Source organism: Dromiciops gliroides, chromosome 4 (genome assembly GCF_019393635.1).
Source record: "Dromiciops gliroides isolate mDroGli1 chromosome 4, mDroGli1.pri, whole genome shotgun sequence".
Classification (NCBI taxonomy): Eukaryota; Metazoa; Chordata; class Mammalia; order Microbiotheria; family Microbiotheriidae; genus Dromiciops; species Dromiciops gliroides.
Window position 1 is genome coordinate 351,560,360 of NC_057864.1, and position 26,924 is coordinate 351,587,283.

General features: G+C 36.0%; 1 protein-coding gene across 7 annotated transcripts in view; it reads right to left on the reverse strand.

Annotated features, from left to right (window-relative positions):
* Positions 1-26,924, reverse strand: part of FAM184A (family with sequence similarity 184 member A) — a 129,537-nt gene that overhangs the window by 41,047 nt on the left and 61,566 nt on the right. For all 7 annotated transcript variants that reach the window (XM_043962390.1, XM_043962387.1, XM_043962386.1 and 4 more), the window contains exons 3-9: positions 23,131-23,266; positions 20,618-20,799; positions 19,072-19,269; positions 15,561-15,683; positions 12,057-12,218; positions 8,932-9,053; positions 7,122-7,272 (exon numbers count right to left, since the gene is read on the reverse strand). In XM_043962390.1, coding sequence (XP_043818325.1) covers positions 7,122-7,272; positions 8,932-9,053; positions 12,057-12,218; positions 15,561-15,683; positions 19,072-19,269; positions 20,618-20,799; positions 23,131-23,266 — 1,074 coding nt within the window. The remainder of the gene's footprint in view (positions 1-7,121; positions 7,273-8,931; positions 9,054-12,056; positions 12,219-15,560; positions 15,684-19,071; positions 19,270-20,617; positions 20,800-23,130; positions 23,267-26,924) is intronic.

The window sequence follows — 26,924 nt, forward strand, 5'->3', positions numbered from 1 at the left end:
CATAGGCTATTTCAACAGTTTTGTATTTGGTCTCTCTGTCTCAAATCTTTCCCTACTCCAATTATCTTCTATTCAGCTGTCAAATTAATTTTCCTAGATTGCAGGCCTGACCATGTTGCACCAATATTTAATAAACTCCAATGGTCCCCCTGTTGGCTCCAAATAAAATCTTCTTTTGAAAGCCTTTTATAACCTGACTCCTTCCTCCCTTTCCAGTTTTCTTGTACCTTACTCCCTTATCACATACTCTATGATCCAATGACACTGGTTTCATTACTGTTCCTCTCATATAACATTTCATCTTCTGACTACATACTGACAGTGTTACATGTTTAGAATTCTCTCCCTCCTCATCTCCTCTTCTTGGTTTCAAGTCACCTAGCATTTATTAAGAGCCTACAATGTGTCACGCACTGTGCTAAACACTGGGGATATAAAGAAAGGCAAAAAACAGTTTCTTCTCTCAAGATCACAGTCTAACTAGGTAGCCAACATGCAAACAACTAGTTTATTGATCCTCCTTAATGCTAATACCTTCTCTCTGAGATTATCTCCAATATAGTTTAGATATATATTATATATGTATATAATATACACACACACATATCTTGTTTGTACATAGTGGGTCTGCATTGTTGTCTCCTCTATTCAACTGTAACCCCCTTGAGGGCAAGGACTGTTTTTTTTGCCTTTGTACTCTTGCACTTGGCACAGTACTTTGGCACAAAGTAAACACTTAAGAAATGTTTGTTTTCGTGACAACTTGAAAACGGATATACCAAATTGTTCTTAGAAAGCTGTAACAATATTATGATAAATATGCCATCTAGAACAGTGGTTCAGAGCTGATATTCTAGTTTAAGCTGAAATTATAGTGATTAGGCTTGTTTCTACCACCATTACTTTGCCAAGTGTCTGGATAAAAATTTGGATGTAAAGGGATTTTCTAGGACTCCTACAGATATATAGCAACACAATGAAACTGATTTATTTTTGAGGCCTTTTGTAAGGTGGGAACCACAAATATTTTTCTATTACATATTTTAATAATACTAGAGAGAAAAAGTTAGAAGTAAACTTTTAAAAATTCTGTTCAGTATTTTCAAAGAAGAGATTTTTAATTATTCTTTTCTAAACTAGCATAGCAGTAGTATAGGAATTTAAAGAAAATAAAATCGCCTATTTTACCAAATTTAAATTCCTTAGCTTGTTCTTCAAGGTTTCTACTATAATATCCCACCAAATATCCCACTAAGGATGATTTGTTTGCTAACCCTCTAATATAACTTTTTTGTTGGGCTAACATCATGCCACACCCCACATAAATTATTGTGCTTCAATGGTTTCTAACCTTTTCAGAGTGAGGACCTTTTTTTTAATACTAAAAACCGTAACAGCTATTCACATGATAATAATCGTACTATTAATACCCACTGGTTGCAGAAGTAGTGGCAATGAGCTACTATGAATTCATTGTTTTAAACTTGTATTTCATTACATGTAACATTTAAATACATCTGAAAAACAGTAATATATATTTTGTAAGGCAGTATTTCAAAGGCAAAAATTCTGTAGCCCACCAGTGTTATAGGTATAAACCACTGATCTATAATGTTGTCTCCAATAATCAATGATCCTAATTTCCTCCAAAATCTGATTCAAAATTTTAATTTTTCTCTGATGTTTTCTATTTCATCCAAATTGTAAAATAGTTTCCCCAGCATGTCCTAAAGGATGAATATTCGGGCTGCATCACATGAGCTTTATATTTTTGGTTGAATGAAATGTCTTTATATCTTTGGTTGAATGAATGAGTCAACAAAGACCAAAATCAAACTGGTAAAAAAAAAATGCAAGTTGACATAGAAATGTCTGCCACCTCCCTTATACAGTGTTAATAAACACAGGTGCTGGTATTTTATAATCCATATTAGAAAATATTCTAATACAGAAAAATCTGTATCAGCGATGGTGATGCGAAAGAACATATGTCTCCAACCTTATAGTTATATAAGTGAATGTAAATCAGTGCAAAAAAGGTAGTCAGCCTCATTAGTTCAATTATTGGGTAGAAAAACCCCACAATGAAACGTTAAGAGAAAAATGAAATAAAAAGTCAAAATATAGGGTGGAAATAAAAGTTTATGAAAGATTTAATGAAATGTAAAGAAGAATGAATTACCTGTGATTTTTCTCTGACTCTTTTTAGAAAGCAAAATAATCTAGGATGGTCCAAAAAACTTTAACAGAGTTTAAATTTACAGGCAAAACAAAGTAAGTGATTTCTGGCTTGCCATATACAAAGGACCAGAGAGATAAAAATCACCTGGGACCAGAAACAATCCCCAAACTTGGAAATCCAGATACCATAGTATTTTCTAATCTACCTGCTCTCAGCAAATTTCTGCTCAATGCTGTCAGGTTCTACTTTGGGCTCCAAACATATTCTATGACATCCCTGCTGTATATTCACTGAGCTCCAGACAGCAATGGTAGGCAAAGCCAATTCCTTTCAATGAAATAATTAAATGCCTAGGATGTGTACCACATTATGCTAGGTCAGTAAATGTCCTGGAACAGAGCTAGAATTTGAGGTGAGAGTGTGCAGGACTATGATAGATCTTGGGATCAGAAGTAGGCAAAGTGCAGATCAATAGAATAGGGGACCTGGTTCTAACTGGTTAGGTTAGGTTAACCCTGAAAGCGAGTCCTAAGTACATAAAGTACTTCCAATCTAGCAATCCTACGGAGGCACCCTGTAATAGACAGTGTGGATGAAGAGTTGCCTTAGAGTTAGGTAAACCTGGGCCCAGTTTCCACCTCTAACATACAGAGAGGCCACAACACCAGGGGGAAGGCTCTTCATCTCTCAGTGCCTCAGGCAACCCTCTAAGACGTTAGGTCACAGAACAGTTGCCACTTGCACGGGATTTTTTCACTAGAAATTCCCTACACTGATACAATCACAGATGCCAAACCTATACCACTGCCCTTGCCTCCTCTATCCCTTCCAACAATCCAAACAAACTTCTAAGTTTTCACTAGTTCAACATCAAACATATTCCACACGTGACCAAAGTCAATCTCATTTCAAAAGAGAAACAAAATTACTACATTATGGCCAAATATACAATTATTCTATTTCTGAAAGAACTAAGGGGAGAGTTTAAGGGATTTGAAGCTATAAAAGTTTTGACCTGATGTTACTTGATTCAGTTCTATTCTGAGCTTATATCATCACATAATGTTTACTGATTGATGTGATTGATAATATGTATCATCCTAAAAAAAACCCTTTTTTTCCTTGTTTTACTATTTTGGGGTTTGGACCTTCTTTGAAAGCAGTAAAGCATTTTACTAAGTAGTTTACATGATAATCTGCACTTTCTGAGACAGGAGTAAAAAAAGGTCGCATGAAATACAATAGTATTTGCCCTTTGGTGGTATGCTATTAGGGAATTTGCTTAGCTGCTTTCACTTTAGAGGTGGTTAGGTCCTGGCAACGTTGATGCTCATAGGTCATCCCCTTGGAAGACTTGGAAAATAGCTTCTTTCAGTAAAAGGAGGAAAAAGTAAAAATGTAGAATTATTAGTGTTTTAGAAAGGGCACCTCCCAACTAGAATGAGGTACAGATGGGCCAGTGGAACTGAGGATGCTACCTCAGCAGGAACTTGGAGCTCTAACTGAATTCTGAAGTGTCCATGACAGGGGACTGAGGAGTAAGGCATAACAGGTAGAGTGAAAATGAGGAGAAAAAATGGTGACCAGGGGGCTATAACATAACCATGTTGATACCTTGCCTCTTACCAGTTTTGAGTTTGTAAGTTAGGCATTGTGCCTTGTGCAGTGTTCATCTTTGAATAGTGTTCCTTTTCAGACAGGGAAAGCAGGACTAGAGAGGTAAATAAGCCAGGCCACCACAAAGGAGAGTTTCTAAAAGTCTAAAAGTCTGTTGTGAGTCTGTTGTGTTCAATCACGGGACTACACCCAAAAGAATCTCTAATCCTTATGCAGCAAGCTTAGCTAAGTACCACCTCCGGTTAGCTAGAAGATGGGAATTGTATGGAAAGATACTGTGTTTGCAGGCTGGCTTCACTGAGTGAGGAGAGACCAAAGCTTAAAGAAAGGGACTCCAAACCTGAAAGGGGAAGGAAGGTGTTTCCTTTGGGAGACTGGAGCTAGTGGTTCAAAAATTTCATTCTATGATATATGTGTCTAGTGCTTCTTGACTATAATATGACTTTACAAATATATCCCCATCTATAAAATAAGGAGAGTAGACTGCATGACTTCTCAGGCATGTTCCAACTCTAAATCTATGATCCTGTAATCCAATTAAAATGTTTAACTGTATATAAGTTAACTTGAGGTCCAAATGACTGTTAATATGCCACAGTTAGGGACAATATGAATCAAAGAATGAGGAACAGCGCTGCATGTGGCAGACTGGAATATAGCAGGCTTATTTCACAAAATGAGTCAAAAAAGAGTTAGGCTTCTGGAGCTCCATGTATCAAGGTGGTGCTGCCCTACTATTCCTGTCATGGGATGTTCTATCACATCAGAGATGATGGAGACAGACATTAGAAATTTGTTTGCTTTGTTTAGAATCATAAAGTGTGAAAACAATAAGAATAAGAATACTCAAAGCAAACAGCTAAGGAAAAACTGTTAGAGGTAAAAAAAGAAATCTGATATCTTAATACAGAGAACCTAAACCTACTAAAATGAAAACCACAATCTGGAGAAAATGGATGCAATGGTAGTAAGGCTTTTGTGTTCATTAGTAACTAAGTGACAATTTTTAAAAGGTACTTAAAATACCAAAGACGGCTTCAATTTTCACAAGCTAATGTGAACTAGTTAGTCCTCCACAACCAGCTGAATTGCAGAGGTCAAGATAGCAGAATGACTGCTTTGCCTATTCAAAGTTTGTCTTCCTATGTCCACTGTAAGTAATTTACATGAGTGTATTTGTAATGTGCCATATTGCATTATGATCAACACTGAATGAAGCATCTAATAGAATTGTTTTCTTATTCTTATTAAGTTTCTAAAGCTCCATATTTGCTAAAAAAAAAAATCCAAAAGCAAACAATATATAGCACCCTTTCATTTTCCAATATAAAAAAATGTATAAATTTTGGTAACTATACAAACACTGAAACTTCAAAAGTAGTCTTTAAACTCTCTTGAAAAACATTCCATGTAATTCTTTGAAATAACCAGCAGGAGAGCTTATCTTATTAATTCAGAAATTTGCTAGACCAAACATAAAAACAATAGGTAATTCCTAAAGAAGTAAGTTAAGGTGTTATTTGGTCCTAGTGCTAAAGCTTATAGAGCAATGTGCTGGCTTGTCCTACATGTATGGCTTGCCAATCAACTAATGAGTCAGGGCTGTCAGTACTATTTACCAATGATTTGCAATATAACAATAAGAGATCATAAATTAAGAAGCTGTGTAAATTATTTGAAGAGGGCAAACTGTTTTAACTATAATTTTAAATGCTAACAAAGTGAACAGGAAACAGGAAAGACTTAAGAATACTTTTAACTTTTGTTACTATAGCTCTTTTATTCCAGAGGTTGAAAGCACAGAAACAAACTGGGCAAGATGCTATTAATGAAAAGAAAATAAATTTCTCTTTTTTGGGAGGAAGCTGCTTTAATCCATTTAGGCATATTTATTGAACTTTCTCTAAGTGTATGAATGGCATCTAATGACTTTAAAACCTTGTTATTGTACCTTCCAAACCTCTTTTTTACTTAACACAAAGATCCTATTCCATTCTCTAATTGTGATATGTTCAAGTTGAACAACATTCCTACACATTTTAAAGTTCTAAATCCATGTCTCTGATTTTAATGCATTTTATTTTTAAGTCGGCTCTATCAGATATTATTTATTATGTAATAAACAAGGAACTGATATATAGGCAGTCAGTCCCCCAACTTACCAATTGGTTACATTTTAAAAGTTGACTAATAAATTATTTGTTTGGAACACAAAATATTGTATCAAAGAAACAATGTTTTACATGGTATTTAACTTCTTTATAGAATCCTCAGCAGATTTACAAAATATTTTTGAAACATAGTACCATATAAATGGTACTTTACAACTTTACCACCTAAAACAATGTTTCTGTTGGAAAATGAATTAAGTCTTCTTGCCCCCCAACCCCAAGCCTCTGGATACTTCTTAGTCTAGGCTATTTTCTTATCTCCTTCTAAGGCAAGGAAACAGCAGGGTGGGGAGTTTCCCCACCAATAATTTTTAATAAAGGGAAACTGGCGGGGTACAAAAAGTTCCTATAAATTTCCCCTTTTTCTTTTTTCACTAAGAACTGTAAGAGAAAGAAAAAAACCACATATGGGTGATGAGTCTTTGAGTACACAAAGAACTAAAGTAGAGGTCTGAGAACATGTTTTAAAAAATATTTTGACACTAGTATTTCAGTGTAATTGATTTCCTTTTTAATCTCTGTATTTTATCTTATGCATTTTAAAACATTATTCTAAGAAAGGTCCATAAACTTTGGCAGTTTGCAAAAGGGGAACTTGATCTAAAAAGGTCTGAACTGGACTACAGTAAAATTCATCAACATTTCAGATGAACAGCCAGTCACTGAATTTCTAGTGCACTTCCTTAGAGGAGCTTGAGAGACCAAGCGGAGGCTGAAGGAGTAAAAGATTTAGGAAGAAGGTAGAGCTTTACTCTTCCTTTCCTCTTCCTTTTCCACTGGCCACTATCCGTTCTGCCTCTCACCCAAGGCATCACTAGGGTGAATCAGAAAGAGGGTTGACAGATTCCAGGCAGCAGTAAGACCCTCAGTTTCTAGGGTCAGAGGGAAAGGGAGTAAAAAATTAATGGGAGAGAACATGAAAATGGTAACAACTGGAAGGGAAAGGGAACCTCCTGGAGCCACCCAGGCTAAGGTGAATGCAGCAAACTGGATAGTTATATTCTTGTGTAAGGACTATACATAATTGGGTGTAAATATGAGTCCACCTTATAGTGAATCTCAAAAGAAAAGAATAAACCAGAAATTAACTTTTAGCAATATAAATCCATGTTCAGCATTCTTCATTATTGTTAATTATCAACATTAATTACCTGGTCTAAAAGATCTTCTACCTTCTTCTGCCATCCATCCCTGGCAGCATTCTTTTCCCGTTCTTTTAGCTGTAAAAGTTGAGTCATTGCTGACTTTTTATCCTCTTCATGCTGAAGTCTTAACTCTTCTCGAAGCTTGGAACACTCTTGTCTAAAAATGAGACAAATTATTTAGCAATTGAATACAAAGTACTTGGCAAATGGAATTACTATTCTCAAATATGCCTATTTTAAAAAAGAAAACAATCAGAAAAACTTGTTTAAAGTCACAAAATTAATCTGTAAATGTTCAGAAAATAGACTCCAGACCTTTAGCTTCAGCATTTTTATTAGCACAATTACCACGCTGCTATTGTCCAACTTACATGTTTTTTGTTTGTGTGTGTGTGTGTGTGTGTGTGTGTGTGTGAGGCAATTGGGGTTAAGCGACTTGCCCAGGGTCACACAGCCAGTGAGTGTTAAGTGTCTGAGGCCAGATTTGAACTCAAGTACACCTGACACCAGGGCTGGTGCTCTATCCACTGCACCACCTAGCTGCCCCCAACTTATATAAGTCTAATGTGATAATTGTGAGCACAAAGGTCTGCCAGTCAGTTGACCTAAATTCATTTACCAAACAAAGAAGCTATATAAGAAGAATGGCAGTGGAACATAGTTGTGGTAAAATGGGAAAAAGATAAACTAAATTCAACAGAGTATTAAAGAAGAAGTGGTAGGATAGAGTCTCAAGGCCATTAGTGGAAGAAAAGAGAATGTAGAGAAAGCATGGACATCACTTCCTCAAAGTGGCAAAGGGGAAAGATAAAGGAGGCAGGGCAGGTAAATCTGATGGTTGCTGGCAAAAGTTATGATTAGCAGTTTACTGTGTTACATCTCATTAGTAATCACTAAAGGCTCATGGTTTGGGGAAAGTATTATTAATTAGAGGGTAAAAGAAAATCACATATATATGTATATATATATATATATATATATATATATATATATATATATATGTTATTTTTAAAATATTTGATCAGCATGTAGACTTGCTGTGGATAAAAGGATTATAAAAGCTTAAAGAGGGGATTGTATTTCCATTAGATTTCTTCTCTTCCACTGGAAATAAAGGATGTGAACTGGAAGACAAGTAAAGGAACACATTTCCTACCTAAGAGCTTCCACTGGTTCAGACCAGCAGTATCTATATGTCCTCTCTTCTAGAGAACTGTACAGAGAGGCAACTATTAATACCCAGCTTATAATTATCAATGAGCATAGCCCTAAAGAAATTGTTTATAAACTAGTAAGACAAGATTCCAAGGGAAAAACTGTTATCACCAAAGCTGTGACTTAACATATTGATCTATACAACTCATCTTAAATATAGGCCTCCACCAATAAAATGAAATCTGCATAAGAAAAAAAGACCATATAGACTTTTATACTGAAAAATAACAGAAAATCACAATACAAAAATATTTACTGTGATTTTTTGATTCTAATAAACATTTTACTCTTTTTAATCACCGTTTTCTACCTTTGTCACGTTGCTATTCTCTTTTCTGATTTTCACTAATATCTTTTCTTCACTGACATCTATCCTCATTTGGCTTATAACATAAGCCAAAATAGTATACTACACTACTCTGCAGGAATTGTACATCTAGTAGCACCTGCCCTAGTTACTCATATGCCTTGATCTTTATAAATTTAATGTGTGACAAAGGCCTTTAAATAAAATTAAGACGCAAATTGTATGTGAAAAAATTGTTTACCATGTCAACAATTTTTAAAGTGTAAATTTTTTTAAAAGTTAAAGAAAAGGCACCTAAGATTTTCAGTCCATTTTATTTCTAAGTCTTGGGCCATTTTGTCCACTTTGTACTTCTCATCTTCCCTCATGGTAGCAAGCAATGTCTTATGCTGTTGTCTTTCTTGTTGTAGTTCTCTCTGAAAAACAAAATCTTTTATAATGCAAAATATGCATCAAAAAAGTAAAAGCTGGCTATTTTAAATCTTCACTTCAAATAATTACTTTATGTAAAACTGAGCAGACAGGTTTTCAAGATTTTATAATGACAACAACCAACCACAAAATGAATTTTAAAACGTTCTTGAAACTATTCTAACAGTATAATTTAAAAATAAATATAATTTGATATTCTACTGATTCCAAGATGCCCTCTAAAATAAAATCCCATCTTTGTGGGGTGAAATTATGGTGCATCACAATTTTCATACAATAAAAACTGTACATAATCCAAAAGGCAACAAAGAGACTGAATTGTCTCCATGACAAGAACACAGCATACTGACAATGGCAACCTGTTCATCTCTAAAACAGCAAGAAAATATCTATAGTACATATATCAATGAACTGTTGTTAGTATCAAATAAAATAATATATGAAAAGGCATTTATAAACCTTAAAGCTCCTTTATAAATGTCAACTAAAAAATCCCTAGAAGTATCAAATATCTATTGATAATCTTGATGCTAGTTAATTGCTAAAGCTGTATAGCATTAAGTAAGCTGATGGCCTGCTTGCACAGGATTCTGAGGTAGGAGGCAGTAGGGGATTGCACAATTATCATTATCAACATACTTGGTTACCTTGTTTGCTGATCGTCTTGCTACAGCTTGTCAACCTTTTGAAAGTATATCTAGAAAATGAAATTTGTCTCTTTCACTCACTGTCTCACTCTCTCTTAAGAGTTATGAGGGAGGTGTATCTCTTCTAAGTACCTCAAAAAAAAGTTGTAATTTTGTTCCAACTTGAATTGTTTTGGAAAGGTTAGTTAATTCAGCAAACACTTTCACAAAGTAAAAACTAAAGTCAGAATTGGGGATGGGACATCTATTTTATAAAATTAAAAACTGGAAGAGATTATAGAGATCATCTAATTTAATCTGCTCATTATACAAGGGAAGAAAAACATAGCTTCCCAGAGCTAAGAGATTTGTTCAAGGATTCATATCTATACTAAAATTACCATCTCATTCTAAATTATTTTATAGTGGTGCTAACACAGTGTTAATATTATGCAAATTCTTTCATTTATATGCTTCAGAGATGTCAATGATTATTTATTTTTTAATTTTTTTAATTTAATTTTTTTTGTGAGGCAATTGGGGTTAAGTGACTTGCTTGGGGTCATACAGCTAGTAAGTGTTAAGTGTCTGAGGCCGGATTTGAACTCAGGTACTCCTGACTCCAGGGCCGGTGCTCTATCCACTACACCATCTAGCTGTCCCCGATTATTTGTTTTAAAGAAAGAAAAAGGAGGATGACAAATACAAATCTAACTGCAGGGGTCTCTCATCCCAAATAATTTTCTTCAAGACCAATTTATGAAAGACATTTGGGGATCTTAGAGCCATGAAGATTGGTTATAGAATCCATTGTGAAAACGAGTATTTACTGAAAAGTCTTGAGTTTCATTCTCCCTGTCCCCCACATACTTTTTCCTGGTACTCCTGCCTGGGTTCCCTGATTTCTCTGACTCAAGAATCTGTGTTCATTGTCTCTGTTAGTGCCCGGCCTTTAGTATTTATTGACAACAGTACTACCAGCTCCATTGATGATCTAATCAAAACATTAAAACTCAACTGAAAAGAGGGGATGCCATTTAAAGATCATCCAGGCTTGGCTTTCCTATTTATTTCCACATAGAATGTTTTTTAGAAGGGCTCAAACTTCCAACCAGGATATATTTATTTCATTGTCTATGGTCCCTTTAAACATACTATAACAGCTTCTCTGCCTACTGCTTTTAACCATGTCTGTTTTTATTGACAACTTGTCAGAGATAATTGCTATCCCTGCTCTTTTTAGTTTTCCTGAATCATAATAAATTCTACCCCAGCTCTTAAAAAAAGAAAGAAAGAAAGAAAGAGGTCAAGAATAAGCTTTTAACTTTGTTTTGTTTTTGCAGGGCAATTGGGGTTAAGTGACTTGCCCAGGGTCACACAGCTAGTAAGTGTTAAGTGTGTGAGGCCGAATTTGAACTCAGGTACTCCTGAATCCAGGACTCTATCCACTGTGCCACCTAGCTGCCCCAAGTTTTTAACTTTGAATCTCCACTATCCCCCTTTTCTCCAGCCCACAATCTCTGTTGTCAACCTAATATATTTTTATTGTAATAGTCTAAAAAGAGAAAAAAAAGTATAAAACAAAGTTAGATCTTTGTTTTACTTCTCCTACCAGAAATATGGCCACCAGGGCCAGGAGGGATAAGGTAAAGTTGAGAAAGTTTGAGAAAAGGGAACCTATGGAAAAGAAGAATGATCTATTTTCCCTTAAATGAACCTTTTAGATGTCTTTTTGACAGTCAGAGAATTGAAGGCCATACACACACACACACACACATACATATGCAAATATGTGTGTCTATACATGTACATGTGTGTATATATTATATGTGTGTGTGTGTGTATATATATATATATATATGCATTCAATTACATTTAAATTTTTTTTTTTTTTGGTGAGGCAATGAGGGTTAAGTGACTTGCCCAGAGTCATACAGCTAGTAAGTATCAAGTGTCTGAAACCAGATTTTAACTCAAGTCCTCCTGAATCCAAGGCTGGTGCCTTATCCACTTCGCCACTTAGCTGCCCCTAAAAAATTACTAAAATGCCTACAACGTGCATGGTATCATAGTAGACCCTTGTATTGATGTTTAATGAACTGATTGTTTAAATGAGGCTTAAAATTAAAAGGGTGGGGTTTTTTTTCTCCAGACCTATAATTAAATCAGTGTGGGGATTGGCAGTTCATCTAATTTATGATGAAAGAAGATACTTGTTGACAATTTATAATGTCAGAGAACTGCTTAGGACACTGAAAGGTTAAGTGGCTTGCCCATGGTCACAGAGACAGTTGTGTCAGAGCAGCTCAAACTGTATTTCTCTATCATTGAATTTGGACCATGGGTAGATTATGAAATTACCTCAAGATTTAATAATGAGTCTGTGGTCTCTCTTAGTTTAACTTTGGTTAAATCTAGTTCATTCTGAAGTTGTCCACGGGAGTCCTGGAGATCAGAGATAACCCCTTCTGCAGAGCCAAGGCCTTGTTCACTTTTATTTACCAGATCCTGAAGGCGAGAAACCTGCATAAAAACATAATGCTTTTAGGATATCTTGTACAATAAATAAATAAAAATACTGACCATTTTCTTCTTTTAACCACCTTCACCCAATTATAGTTATTGAGGAAATATAATAATCTTATATTTGTATGATATGTTTCAAAAAACTTCTGTATTTATTATATTATCCCCATGGGTACTATGAGATATTGAATGTAATATCCAAGAAAGATCCAGTTTGTTTCACAAAGACATAAGTCCTCCTTTAAGGAATTAACAAAGCATAATTAAGATAAAGTTGAGAACAGCTGACAAATATTTTCACACAAGAATATGGATTTTTAAAAAGTAATTCAAATGAAATTACTTAGCTGACAACTGAGTCAAATTAACCCTGTTATTCCAAAAATTTTATATATTCAGGACAGTGGGATTGAATGGACAAAGATATTATAAACTACAATAAGTAGTAACTTCTATGCATTTGTATAAGATTTGCCCCACATAATCCTTAAGGATTGAATGTATATACTTTTGAAAACAAAGCATAAATAACTATTCCTTCATTAAGGAGATTCCTACCAAACAAAATTAATTTAATGTAATTCTTAGTTTTGACCTAGTCTTTGAAGGCCAGTATATACCACATTATGTTATTTCTGTTCCTTATCATGTTATCAGTTTTGACTTCCAGATTTGGTGGAGGGGGGAGTTAGAGATGAAAATCTGAGTTTAATATTGTAGAGGGATAAAAAATTTCTGTTCATTCATTAACTATGTACTGACAGTCTAATATATTCATAGCACTGTGTTAGGCACTGTGGAAAATACAAAGACAAACTCTTCAAAGGTCTTATTATTTAGTTAGGAAGACAGTGAAAAGGTTAAATAATAATAAAAGACTTGGTAGAATATAAGTGCCAGTTAGTTGATATAAATAAAAAGTGCTAAAGGAATTTAGAGGATGGAAAGATTGCTATGTGTTGTGGTGGTCAGGGACATTTGATGGGGCAATGTAGACCTTGAAGAATGAACAGGATTTGGACAGGGGAACATTGTGACAACAAGGAAAAAATCATTCTAAGCAGAAAGAATGGCACAAGCAAAGGCAAGAACATACAATGTATATTTTGGGGATAGAAACAGGCCAGTCTTCCTGGTACTTAAAGAAGTAATGGGAGATAGGATTTGAATCAGACTGAGAACTCTGAAGGCACAGGTATGGAGTTTGAAAAGAGAGTGGAAACCATATTCATACAAAATTAATCTGGCAGCAGTGTGGAGATGGATTGGAACAAAAAGATACCAAAAGGCAAGGAGAATAGTTAGGATGGAACTATATTTTTAGACATAAAGTAGGGTGGAACCACTCCAGGAATGGGAAAGATGTGACCAACATTGTGAAAAAAGTAATCAACTCTTCCCAGCTAAGACATCTGCCTAACTGAAGGCAGATCACCCAGTTCCCACATATCTAGACAAGTAAAACTCTCAGGTTCATACCACACAGAATGATGAATAATCCAATGGAAAACTATAATAAGTGGCATCTTCTTCTTTTTTTTTTTTTTTAGTGAGGCAATTGGGGTTAAGTGACTTGCCCAGGGACACACAGCTAGTAGGTGTTAAGTGTCTGAGGCCAGATTTGAACTCAGGTACTCCTGACTCCAGGGCCGGTGCTCTATCCACTGCGCCACTTAGCTGCCCCAAGTGGCATCTTCTATCTCAGAACTGCAGAAAAAAAAGTGAAACCAGAAGTCCATGGGCAAGAGAAAAGGAAGCCATGCCAGGCAAGCCAGAGACAGGCCCTTCCCAGTATGATCAGAGACAGGCCATATGTAGTCTGTAAATGTAGTCTTGATGCCCAAGAGCAAAGAGCTCCCCTCAAAAAGCCCTAGGAAGGTCAGAAAGCTGTAGATAGCTTCAGTGGGCAGTGACTAGCATGCTACTACAGCACTCACACCAGGACATTCCAGGCCCAGGAGCTCTGAGGTCCCTGAATACTTTGTTCTGAGATGTTGGCTAAGGCCCTTAAGAGCAAGGGCTCTGAACCTAAAAGATCCAGGGAGGCCTAGCCTTGGGAGGTTAACAAAGGAACTCAGGGGACTGAAATCAAACAAGATGGAGCACATGTTTTCTTGTATTAGAAACAAAATCTGCCTTTTAACCAGAATGTGGTTTTGTTTGTGTCGTGAAATGCAGAAGTGATAGGTGAGAGTATATCTCCAAGGGACAGCTTGTGAAAAGAAACACTAAATGTTATAAGAGGTGTTAATAATGGTTCAGAACCACAGTCCACATAGCCTTGTGTTTTGTCTCTAACAGTGATAACAAGTAATGTCTTATGGGAGGGCATTGGTTGTAGTTGTAGTCCATTATTTTAATCCTCAGAGAGCTTTGAATCTATCCTAGAATATTGTTAAGTTAATCTACATTGTCTTTATGATTCTACTATTCATTAAACTGGTCTAATCTTTCTAGATCTTAGTTATAACTGTTTATAGCCTATATAATACCTCTCAGGGTAAGAAGTTCTATGCATCTGCTGTGTAAGCCCGTGCCATCTTTTATCATTTTTTCCCCCTGAAAACGGCCTCTTTAGGGATTCTTAGATATGCAGTAGTCTGTTATTTAGTGAAAAAGTTCATGTTTGACCTATCCATACCTGCCATAATTGTACAGATTTTGATATAACCTGCTCAGCCTTCTCATATACAGTAAAAATATTAATTTAAAAAATCTATTATTTTACCAGCACTTTCATTCAATTCCTTCAATTATATTTTTCTTAAGCCATATCAGTCAGAAAAATAGGCAGCACTGTATCAGAAAAATAGGCAGCACTGTAAGTGTAGATGCCTTGGTTATTTATAATTTGGTATTAAGAGTAGGATAAAATTTTCTGGTTTTCTTCCAGTACCACCTAATTATTTCTAACATTTTGTTTGCCTGTTTGTTGGCTGTGGCATTTTGGACTAATGCTTTCAGAGAATATTTGAAAGTAATTCCATAATGGAAGAGCTTAGAATAATAGATATGTACAAACTGATTCAGTTTCCCTCTAAAATGACATAATTTTTATGCTAAGTCACACAATGGCACTAGAGTAAAAAAAATCTCTCTTTTTCTCAGGGTTTGGAGGGTGGGAGGGCCCTAGGTGTCTGATTTCATCAGGATAAAGAACTCTTGGGTTGCAAAGTCCCTCCAGTGATGGATTCCTAACATCTGCAAGAGTCTTAGAGAGCTTCCTGGGGCACTGAGAAGTTAAGTGTCTCAAGATGTTCCCTTCTCGAGAAATCATTACTAGATTAACTAAGGCCTAACATATAACACAGAGCTGATGTGATTTAAGAGGATCCTTGCCTCCTGATTAGCTATATTGAGTTTGGTTGTCAGTTCTTCCCTTAGTCTTTCCATCTGCTGTTTAAGTTGACTTTTATCTTCTTCAAGTTGTAGCTTTTCTTTTTCATATTGTTCTTCTAGTTCCTTAGAAAGAGAGAAAAAATATGAAAATTATACTTAAAGCATGTTACTGGGGAGCAGGTGGTTGGCACATTTTACCTTGTTTTATAGTTTAACATTATTTTCAATCCCTAGATGATCTTACTCTCGTCTAATACCCTGGTCCCAAGGTTACATATCTTCAGTGATTCCCTTTCCTGGGTTCTTTCCCATCTGCCTATAGGATCTCCCTAATCCTGAAAGACAAAAAAATGTCTTTCCTTGAAACTTTATCCCATGTAGCTCCTGTGTTCTTTTTTCCTCTCTGTGGCCAAATTTCTCAAAAATTTGCAAACCTAATTCCTCCATTTCTTAGTATCCATTGTTTGCTCACTACTTGACATATGACTATCCCCTTCAACAGTCTATGAAACTGCTCTCTCAAAGGTCAACAATGACCTAATCAAGAAATCCAAATCCCCTTTTTTAGCTGTCCTCTACTCTCCCCACCTCTCTGTAGCATATAACTGATTTCCACCCCTGTCCCCAACTTTCACCTGCAGAAATACCACAGTCTCCTAGTTCTCCTTATGCCTGATTTCTTCACAATGGATTTTTAAATGATTTTAAAATAGTAAGTCACGCACAAACATTCTTGTATGTAAAACTAATTATCTGAAATTATATAAAACATTTCAGTCTGTTGTCAATTTAAGTACAGATGATATTTTTCCCCTTAGGTCACCTCATCATATGGGAGTAGATATCTTCCTGAGGAACATTTCTAGAGTGCTTTTACCCTTAACACCCCCTTTCTATTTTTCTATACATTGAAGAACTCACCCTTTGATAGGGAATACTGTATTATTCAGTCCCAGAAAAAACAATTCCTTAAGGTTTCTTTTCTTTCCCTAGTTAATGAGTTAGCAAGACCAACAAAGGTAAATAAAACAAAATGAAACTGAGACCTAAATGAATTTAACAGAAAATGCAAACAAAACAATACAACAATTAAAAAGAACCTCAGGGGCAGCTAGGTGGCGCAGTGGATAGAGCACCAGCCCTGGATTCAGGAGTACCTGAGTTCAAATCCGGCCTCAGACACTTGACACTTACTGGCTGTGTGATCCTGGGCAAGTCACTTAACCCCAATTGCCTCACCAAAAAAATCCCAAAACAAACAAACAAAAAACCCCCAAAAAGAACCTCAAATACTGTTGGAATAGACTATTTCAATTTAGAATTATAATACCAGTACTTTGATACCACAAGGAAGAAGCTGTAACTTCATTAGTGTGAATACTTGGTTCAAAAATATGGATTGTGATTTCTCTTTAGGTGACAATTGTGTCTAAAAAAAATTCATTACCCTTCACCAACCTGGTGATGTCTCTCCAGAATGAGTGACATTGGTCCTTAGTAAAGGGATATAAAGTTAGCCCATCCCTGAATCAACACTTTAAGTCTTCCCAGTTTGAACCTATTAGAGCTTGTGCTCCACTGGCCCAGTTTCAGACAATCCTGGACTACCTCACACCACATCACCCACTCCTGTTAGTGTCCACTGCCACATCCTCTTGCCTTCTTCACTTCTTTTTGCATATTGTGATTAGAGGTCTCCTTTCTCTAAGCTTGTCATTTCATACATTAAAATGCCAATAAATGACATCATTTCACTTTTTTTTTTTTTAGTGAGGCAATTGGGGTTAAGTGACTTGCCCAGGGTCACACAGCTAGTAAGTGTCAAGTGTCTGAGGCCGGATTTGAACTCAGGTACTCCTGACTCCAGGGCCGGTGCTCTATCCACTGCGCCACCTAACCGCCCCATCATTTCACTTTTTAAAACCACCAAGTTAAATTCAATTTTTTTTGGTAATGGTTTTAAAGCTTCCTGGCAAGCCTATCTTAAGCTACCTGCCCTTCTTATTCCTCACTAAAATGCTTTATTTGTTCCTTTTTGTAAAAAAAATTCAAACATTTTGTATGTGTGGCACCTAGTATACCCCCTTACCTTGGAATGCTACCTCAGGATCAAGTCAATGTGTTTATTTATACCAGCCAGCCAAATTATTCATTAGGTCAAAAGATATTTAATCAAATAGGATAACAAATAATGTGACAAGTAAAAAAAATCATCTCCTCCCCATCCCATGCAACACCCTCTGCCACTAGTTCCCATAACACCAGTGGGAAGAACATAGACCCCACAATACATATGCCTGGGGAATATGTACAGAGGGCACACATCAGGAAACATCTATGTGACCTGGGTACGTGAATGAAGAGCACACATCAAGAAACCCTGTGGCCAGAGCACACCTGGAGAGGGGACGAATTAGGGGCATGTGTGCTCAGAGTACAGACACAGGGATACCCATGACCAGGGGACATTTGTAGGTGGGGCTATTCTCCCTTCTTCCCCACCTTCTCCCGGAATCCCTCCCTCACTCCATACATCAACTGAGGAGTTACCTTTTGCATAAGACCTTTCCTGATGACCTCTCTCTTACCAAGTTGTTAGGTCTCTCTACACTGATTTTACTTTGTATATATTTTAAACTTGTTTCTGTATATGTTATTTCACCAGCAGAATGTAAATTCCTTGTGTCCAAGAGTTCTGTTTTTGCCTGTGTATCACTTAACACTTAGTGGAGGGCTACAAAGGCATAGTTTGTGCTTATTGAATTGAAGGCTAAAAACCTTCCTTCTTCTTTTAACTGCCTTCTTATTGATCTTCTTACCACAAGCCCTTCCCCACTCCAATCCATCCTCCACACAGCTGCCAAAGTGATTTCTTCAAAGTAGAGGACTACACCACCTCACTTCTACACACCTCCCCCAAACCCTCCCCCACTCTGCTGTAATTTAATCATCTCTAGTGGCTCTCTATTACCTTTTGAATAAAATATAAACATCTTTGTTAAATATATTAAATACCTGACTGCTTTTTTATATAAGGGACACTGAATGTAATTTGAGATTTCTTTTTTTGGATTCAGAGTCATCATTAAGAACTTCATAATATTTTGTTCTGTAATATAGAACCCATGACCTTTTGGGGGGCATAGAGTGTTTTTCCTTAAACAAATAGCCCTTGATTATTAAGCTTTTTGAGTTCTTATCTCTTTTTTATAACTTTTGTATTTATTTTGTCAGCTTTCATTTCTTACTAATGTTTACATGCCTGCTAGAAGTATCTTCTCTTACTCTCATCATTCTTTCTAATATATTTCTTCTAAATTGTTCTAAGCCTGGTAAACATCTATGCAACCTTGTTAGAACTGAGTGTAAATTAAGAGTAACTAGTTTCTTAGTGAAGGCACTCCTATGAACAGAATATTTATTTCAGTTATACAAGGATACAACAGTTTTCAAAACTATCAGTATTAGAATGTAAAGCTAGATAAATTAAAAAAAAAAACCCAAAACTTACCATTTGTAGCTTTTTCTTATCCTTATTTGCATTACTATGGGCAGTCTCAATTGCAATATGGTGCTTCCAAGCTAATTCTTCCAAAGTCTTTGAGTGTGCTTCATTTAACTGTGCTGTTTCCCCTTCCAATCTAGTCTGCAGGTTTATTAGTTCTTTCTCATAATATTCTTTTTGAGTTTTCTTTGCTTCACTTATTTGCTATAATTAAAAACATATAAATGAAAAATTACAATTTGCTAAATACTTTTTCATAATTTCTATCAATGTTCGACTATGCTGGTCTATAGAGCATTGTACTAAGTAGTAGAAGGTAATGGGTTGTTCCAGACAGAGACTTTATCATCTACTGTTTTAAAATATAAATAACAATATGCCTCATGCAAGATTCACAATTTCAGAGTAAGGAAAAGGAAAAGAAACAATCAGTTGGAGTTACACCTAAGTTAGTAACTGTTCTAGACTAAATGTAAAAAGTTTCTTTTAAATGAAGAGTCCAGGCCATAACTGACTAGTTTTTATCTACAGGACTGAAAAGAGCCTTTTCTGTAGAGTCAAGGGGCTAAGTTACAGTGATAAATGGCGCTTCCTTATCTGGAAGTTCCCTATATCAATGAAGCCACAAGCTCAGTTCCTCTGTCTTTCAGTCATATAACTTTTGGTATCATTTTGTGGTACCAGACACTTCATCTCCTGATTCCAATAGTCTTCATGGCTGTCCCCAGTACTTTAAAAGCTCTCCCCCATCATCTCGGCCCCCTAGCTTCCCTGGCTTCCTTCAAGTCTAAATTAAAGTTCCCCCTTTTTTCCTAAAGGAAGCCCCTTCATAGTCCTCTAAAATTATCCCTAAGCTTACCATCTATATAGCTTGTTTGTACATGGTTGGTTTGCATGCTGTCTTTCCCATTAGACTAGAAGTTCCTTGAAAGCTGGGACTGGTTTTGGTCTCTATATTTCCAGCTTTTTGAGCAGTACCTGGCACATACTAGGTAGGTATTTAATAACTGTTAGGTGGGGGCAGCTAGGTGACACAGTGGATAAAGCACGGGCCCTGGATTCAGGAGGACCTGAGTTCAAATCTGACCTCAGACATTTGACACTTACTAGCTGTGTGACCCTGGGCAAGTCACTTAACCCTCACTGCCCCGCAAAAAAACAAAAAGAAAAACAAAAAAACTATTAGTTGACTGACAAAACTACATGATTAACTGTCTAAATATCTTACCCATCAAAAATGGAAACCTAGTGAAAAAAAATTTTTGAAACAGCATTTTGATCAAAAGGTAAAGAGACTGGTATTAGCTTTTATGTTACATTTTGTGATTCATTTATTACATATATACATACAGTCTCCAACAATGCTGCACTTTTATAAAATTGTAAAAACTATTATATTCAAATACACCATACACTTCATACAGGTATAGAATGAGGTCAATCTTTTAGTCTTTTCAAAAGAATTCCATAATTATAATTTGCAGAATATAAAGAAAATTTAATCTTTTCTTTCTTTTTGCTTTGGAAAAGAAAACCCCGCCCAACCCCTTACCATTTCCAGTTCTAGAATCTGCTTTTTCTGTTGTTCATCTAGACTTCGGGTTCTGCTTTGCAAAAAATTTTTTTCTTCTTCAAGTTGGGATACTCTCTCCTTTGCCAATAATTTTTCAGACTCCAGTTCTCTTATTGCAGCCTCCTGTGACATTTGAGTAGCTTGGAGCATTCCAATATGACCTGCTCCCCAAAAAAACCTTTATTAAAAAATCTGATATATTTTGAGTGTGTAATCGTCATTACTGATTGCATTAAACTTCAGGAGAATAAATAGGAGTCATTTCTACTTTTCTCACTGTAGAAATATTTGTTCTTTGAATATTCACTGGTTACAACAAGCAGCAGAATAACAATTTAGAAAATCTATTCTCATCTCATTTAAGCTGTGTCTTGAACTTGAAAATTGTACAAGATACAGAAAAAGTCTTAAGTACAGGCATTTTCCTAGGTATGTGTAGTTAACACTGCAAGCAAATGGGGATAAGAAAAGTTGTCATAATTATTATTTAGAAGAGCCAAGACAATGGTATACTGAAGCCACCACTAACTAGCTTGTGAAAACTATTACATTTTTAGCATGGGCATTTATACCTCAGAAATCATCAATTGCTACAAATCAAGGCTTGTTTTATTATTTTGCTGACTGTCCAGATTTAAGAAAGTGTTAATAATTCAGAGTAAACTTAAAAGTGTATGCAACCATTTTTTATTTCCTGGAAGGGTCTAACTGTTAAACATTTACCAGCACATTCCTGAGTATGGGGAAACAGTATGGTGTCTTAGAGAGGACAATGAAATTGAAAGTCAGAGAAGCTAGGTTCAATACTACTTCCAACAACTACAAACCATATACTTCAGCAATGAAGTCTTTGTTCTGACACTAGCAGTTTAATCCTGGACAAATTGCTTAGACCCTATGTGAGTTTCAATTTCCTCATCTAAAAAATAAGGTTAATAACACTTGTAATACCTGTCTCACAAGATACTTAAAATGTATAGCATTATATAAATGTGAGTTACCATTGCTCTCATTTTGTAGATGAAGAAAGAGGGCTCAAATAGGTTGCATGATTTGCCCAATTCACATAGCTGCTAAGTTATTAGAGTAAGGATTCAAACCCAAGGATCACAGGCTCATAGATCTGGAGCTGGAAAGTGGCCTTAGATGCCAACTAGTTCAAATCCTCTCACTTTACAACGTCTATGATTTGCTTTAAGGTCATGCTTAAGGCAAGACCAGAGCTGTGATTGAATCTGGGTCCTCTAAATTCAGAGCTGGTCCAACTCTAAGCCCAATGTTTTTTTTGTTTTGTTTTGGTTTGTTTTGGTTTTTGGTTTTTTTTGCAGGGCAATGAGGGTTAAGTGACTTGCCCAGGGTCACAAAGCTAGTAAGTGTCTGGATTTGAACTCAGGTCCTCCTGAGTCCAGGGCCAGGGCTTTATCCACTACGCCACCTAGCTACCTCCCAAGCCCAGTGTTCTTTATGCTCTACCAGGCCATACTGATCTTGGACTTTGATTAAGAAAACCCAGAGCAGAAAGGAACAGACAATGATGCCAGGAAAAGTACTGATCAAGGATATTGGAAGAAGGAGTGAAAAATGAAGAACAGAAGAAAAAAGGAGAAAGGTAGAAAAGAAAAGAGGATAGGTGAAATTAGAGAAAAAGCATACTGTTGGCAGTATTTGGTTAGAGAGAAAGCATAGAAAAAACAAAGGATTTTAATCACAGGACGTGAATTAAAATCCCAGCCTTGCTTTTAACTACCTTTGTGGTCTTCAGCAAGTCATTTTAAGTTCTCTGGACCTCAGTTTCCTTATCTGTAAAATTAGGGGGTTTGACTAGATGAGCCTTCTAGTCCTAAATCAATGATACCATGAAAGGGAACCTGAAATTCTTTGTTGAGCACACTAGAAGAAAATGAATACTAAAAATGATCAACTAAAAAAACTTTTTTTCACAAAGCAAAAATGCAACATATGATTTTCTAATTTAAAACATCTTACTTTCAAAAAACTTAAAATATCTTACTTTCTCCAATAAATGTTGTGAATCATCTGCACAGGGGAAGCTCTATAGGACACTATGCTTTGTACAAATATGAATTCAATGATTAACCAGTTGAAATGAGGTATTAAAATTTATCTACAGGATCCCATACTAATATTACTTTCCTTACTTCCAATACCTTAAAATCAATATTATTAAAGTACAGAAGCCTCTTAATGTGTGTGGTTATACTATGTTTTTATGCACTGATTAAATATTCTGGAATTGTGTTCCTCAATTATTTTAACAAAAAAGTGATTGTTTCTAAAAGTATTTATTACTTAAAATAATTTATAGTTTACCTAAAAATGATAGAAATTGATTCAGTAGGACCATCAAAACTCACTCAAATATTCAGATTCTGTGTAATTTAAATATAACAAGGAAAGGCTAGTTTCATTTTGAATTAACATGAATATTAGTTTTAGTCAGGTAACATACAAAGAAAAATGGTCAGACATACTAGCTTTAAGGACAAGATCTGAAGCTTGCTGCTGTAACCGTTCTCTAGCAGCTGCCAGCTCACTTTCCACCTCCTTATGTTTGCTTAGTAAAGTTATTTCCTCTTCTTTGACATCATCTAGCTGTTTCTGAAGAACCTAAAAAGACAGAAAATATTCATTATTACTATGTAATTAAGATGGCAATCTAAATCATCAATTTAAACTATTCATACCAGCACATTTGTTGGCTAAGTCATGTTGATTTTCTCTCGAATTTAAATGTATAGATATTGATGATAACCTAACTTTTGATAAATCACAAGGCTTCAACATAAAAAAAAATCTATTTTAATTTTTTTTTACTTTCACTCAAAAATCTCTGGTTTTCAGCACAAAGCTACTGAATTTTCTAAAACGCTATAAAACAAAACTCTTGAGAATATTTTTGACTAGTGCCAATACATATTTAACCTAGATTTCAAAGCTAATAGCTGAACTTCATGAGGTAGTCATAACAGAGAGAATGTGATTATGTAAATTGTCCCAAAATAGGCCAGCAAAAGTCCAGGATTTAAAGTAGTTTAATTTTATAATCACTGAACTACTTTTGAAAAAAGGATATATTATAACCAGTAATTCTTAATGAGCTGATTTTTTTGGTTTGCTTTTAAATATCTCAGCATGATATTCATTTACATTCTGAAAGTGAAGTTTTATATGTGAAAGGTAGGGTTTATCAAGGAACTTCCCTGATTAATTTCATGAGCTCACTGAGAAGTAAAGTTTTGTTTGGAACTTTTGATTGTCTATATTTCCTACCCCAAAGGGTAGAGATATGCCCTTTGGCATCTTGTTAAAAAGACAAATTACTAATAGGTATCAGTCACCAGGACTTTGCTAAGATAAACTGGTTAGCATTTCCTGCTACTGGATAGGTTTCTGTGGCTGGGGCTGTCCCCAAGATGATTTGGCACTCTTAAGACTCTTAGAAGGATACACTCTTCTCTTGTGACAATAACTTTCCCTTTAAGCTGACTGATAAAAGTGAGCCAACAGATTACTTTTTTTCCTTTTCTAGAGATCCAGAAATCAGAAAAGCTATCAGAAGACCTGGGTGGGGGGTCAGGAAGGGAGGTGGGAGAGTAGGAGGTTGTATGTGTGTACCATCTATCATTTCCCCACCCTCTTCCTCTTCTTCCCCATATAATAATGACTGCCTTGGGACAAAGGCAAATGGGAACTACTTGTGCATGCACATAGCTTGATAAGATAATAGAATTGAAAATGGATTTTTTCAGCCCAAGAAATGGTGGTAACTGGAGCAGTGAAAAATTGTGTTAAATATTTATGAACTAACATGAGTACTTTGTGTTATTTGTATTTGTTTATGGGCTCTTAGGGAGTCTTTTATGTTTTCTGCAGATTCTGTGGGGTAAACTAAGCCTATCCTGTAATCAATATGCATTTTTTTTTTTTTACTTGTGAGTGCTTATACAGGAGCTGGGAACTGAATTACCCACATTCATGGAAGCTTAAACATAAAATATGCATAAGGTATATTTGGAATTTTCCGAGAGCAGACTTTGGGTAGAGAAAAAAGGAATCAAAACAATAGTGATCTTTTGGTGATACCCCCAGGATACATTATGTCTGAGCCCAGAGTTTGCAGGGCCATGGGGCATGGGTTACATGTGCAAATACTATTAATTTTCATTTACAAAACTGGTAGATGTAAAAGCTGTGCAAACAGAAAAAAAGACATAGAAATCATCAGGTTTTTTCATAAATTTTGTTCTTCAGTATAAATAAAATCAGTCTGTGTAAAATATTTGCAGGGAGACAGTGAGGATTTCAGCTGCTGACAAATAAGATTTAATAAAGGTAGAAATTTAAGTCAAGTACAAGGAGAATGACTAAACTTTCTTCACTTACCTTTTTTTTGTTTGTTTGGCTGGTTTTTTTGTGAGGCATTTGGGGTTAAGCAACTTGCCCAGGGTCACGCAGCTAGTGTCAAGTGTCCGAGGTCAAATTTGAACTCAGGTCCTTCTGAATCCAGGGCTGGTGCTCCATCCACTGTGCCACCCAACCGCCCCCTTCACTTACCTTTTGTACCTCCTTCAGCTTATCTTTTGCTGTGGCTCAAATTCATTTGTATTCACAGCCAGAGAAGATCTAGGGACTGTGAAACCTTAGGTCCCAGACTTTAGTTGGGGCAGTAGACTTTGATTTTACTCCCAGACACAAGGAGTGAAAGAAAAATAAAATTATTCTTGGCTATGGGGCACTATCTTTGGCTTTTGTTAGCTAAGTGTGGCATACTATAGGCTCTGGCTATGACTAAAGTCTTCCATTTGTACTTATAATAGAGGTGTTTTCTAGTCACTACAACCTAAAAGATAATGCTGTTAAAGTGCTGCACTCAATATACCATCAACTTTGAAAAGCTCAACAGTGGCCACGGGACTGGAAAAGGTCAGTTTGCAATCCAATTGTAAAGAAAGGTAATGCCAAGGAACATTCAAATTACCAAAAAATTGCACTCATTTCACATACCAGTAAGGTTATGCTTAAGATTCTGAAAGCTAGGCTTCAGTAATAAGTGGACCAAGAATTACCAGAAAAGCTGGTTGTTTTTTGAAGACGCAGAAGAACAAGAGACCAAATCGCTAACATTTGTTGGATTATGGAGAAAAGCAAGGATATTCAGAAAAAAAAAAACCCAACAATTCTTCCTTCTGTTTCACTGACTATACTAAAGCCCTTGACTGTGTGGATAACAACAAAAGGTGTCAAGTCCTCAAACTGATGGGAGTACCAGATCATCTTGTCTCCTGAGGAACCTGAACATGGAACATCAGATTGTTTTAAGATTGTCACCGTGTTTATTTAACTTTTATGCAGTGTACATAATGTAAAATACCTGGCTGGATAAATCAAAAGCCAGAATTAAAAATGCCAGGAGAAATATCAACAATCTCAGATAATGCAGATGATACCACTCTAATGGCAGTAAGTGAAGAGGAATTAAGAAGCCTCTTGATGAAGGTAAAAGAAGAGAGTGTCAAAGCTGGCTTGAAGCTTAACATTAAAAAACTAAGATCTTGGCAACTGGTCCCATCACTTCTTGGCAAGCAGAGGGAGAAGAAATGGAAATAGTATGAGATTTGATATTCTTGGGCTCAAAGATCACTGCAGATGGTGACTTCAGCCATGAAATTCAAGGATGCTTGCTCCTTGGAAGGAAAGTTATGTCAAATCTGGACAGCATACTAAAAAGCAGAGACATCAACTTTATTGACAAAGGTCCACATAGTCAAAGTTATAGTTTTTCCAGTAGTAATGTATGGCTGTGGGAGCTAGACTATAAGGAAATCTAAATGCTACAGAATTGAAGCTTTCAAATTGTGGTACTAGAGAAGACTTCTAAGAGTCCCTTAGACAGCAAGGAGACCAAATCAGTCAATTCTTGGAGAAAATAACTCAAGCTATTCACTAGAAGGTCAAATGCTGAAGCTTCAATACTTTGGCCAAATGATGAGAAGACAGGACTCATTGAAAGAGACCCAGATTGGCAAGGAATTGAAAGATGAGGGGATGCCCATCAATTGGGGAATGGCTGGACAAGTTGTGGTATATGAATACAATGGAATACTATTGTGCTGTAAGAAATGATGAGCAGGAGGAGTTCAGAGAAACCTGGAGGGTCTTGAGCGGGCTGATGATGAGTGAGTGAGATGAGCAGAACCAGAAGAACATTGTACACAGTATCATCAACACTGAGTGCTGATCTACTGTGATGGATTATATTCTTCTC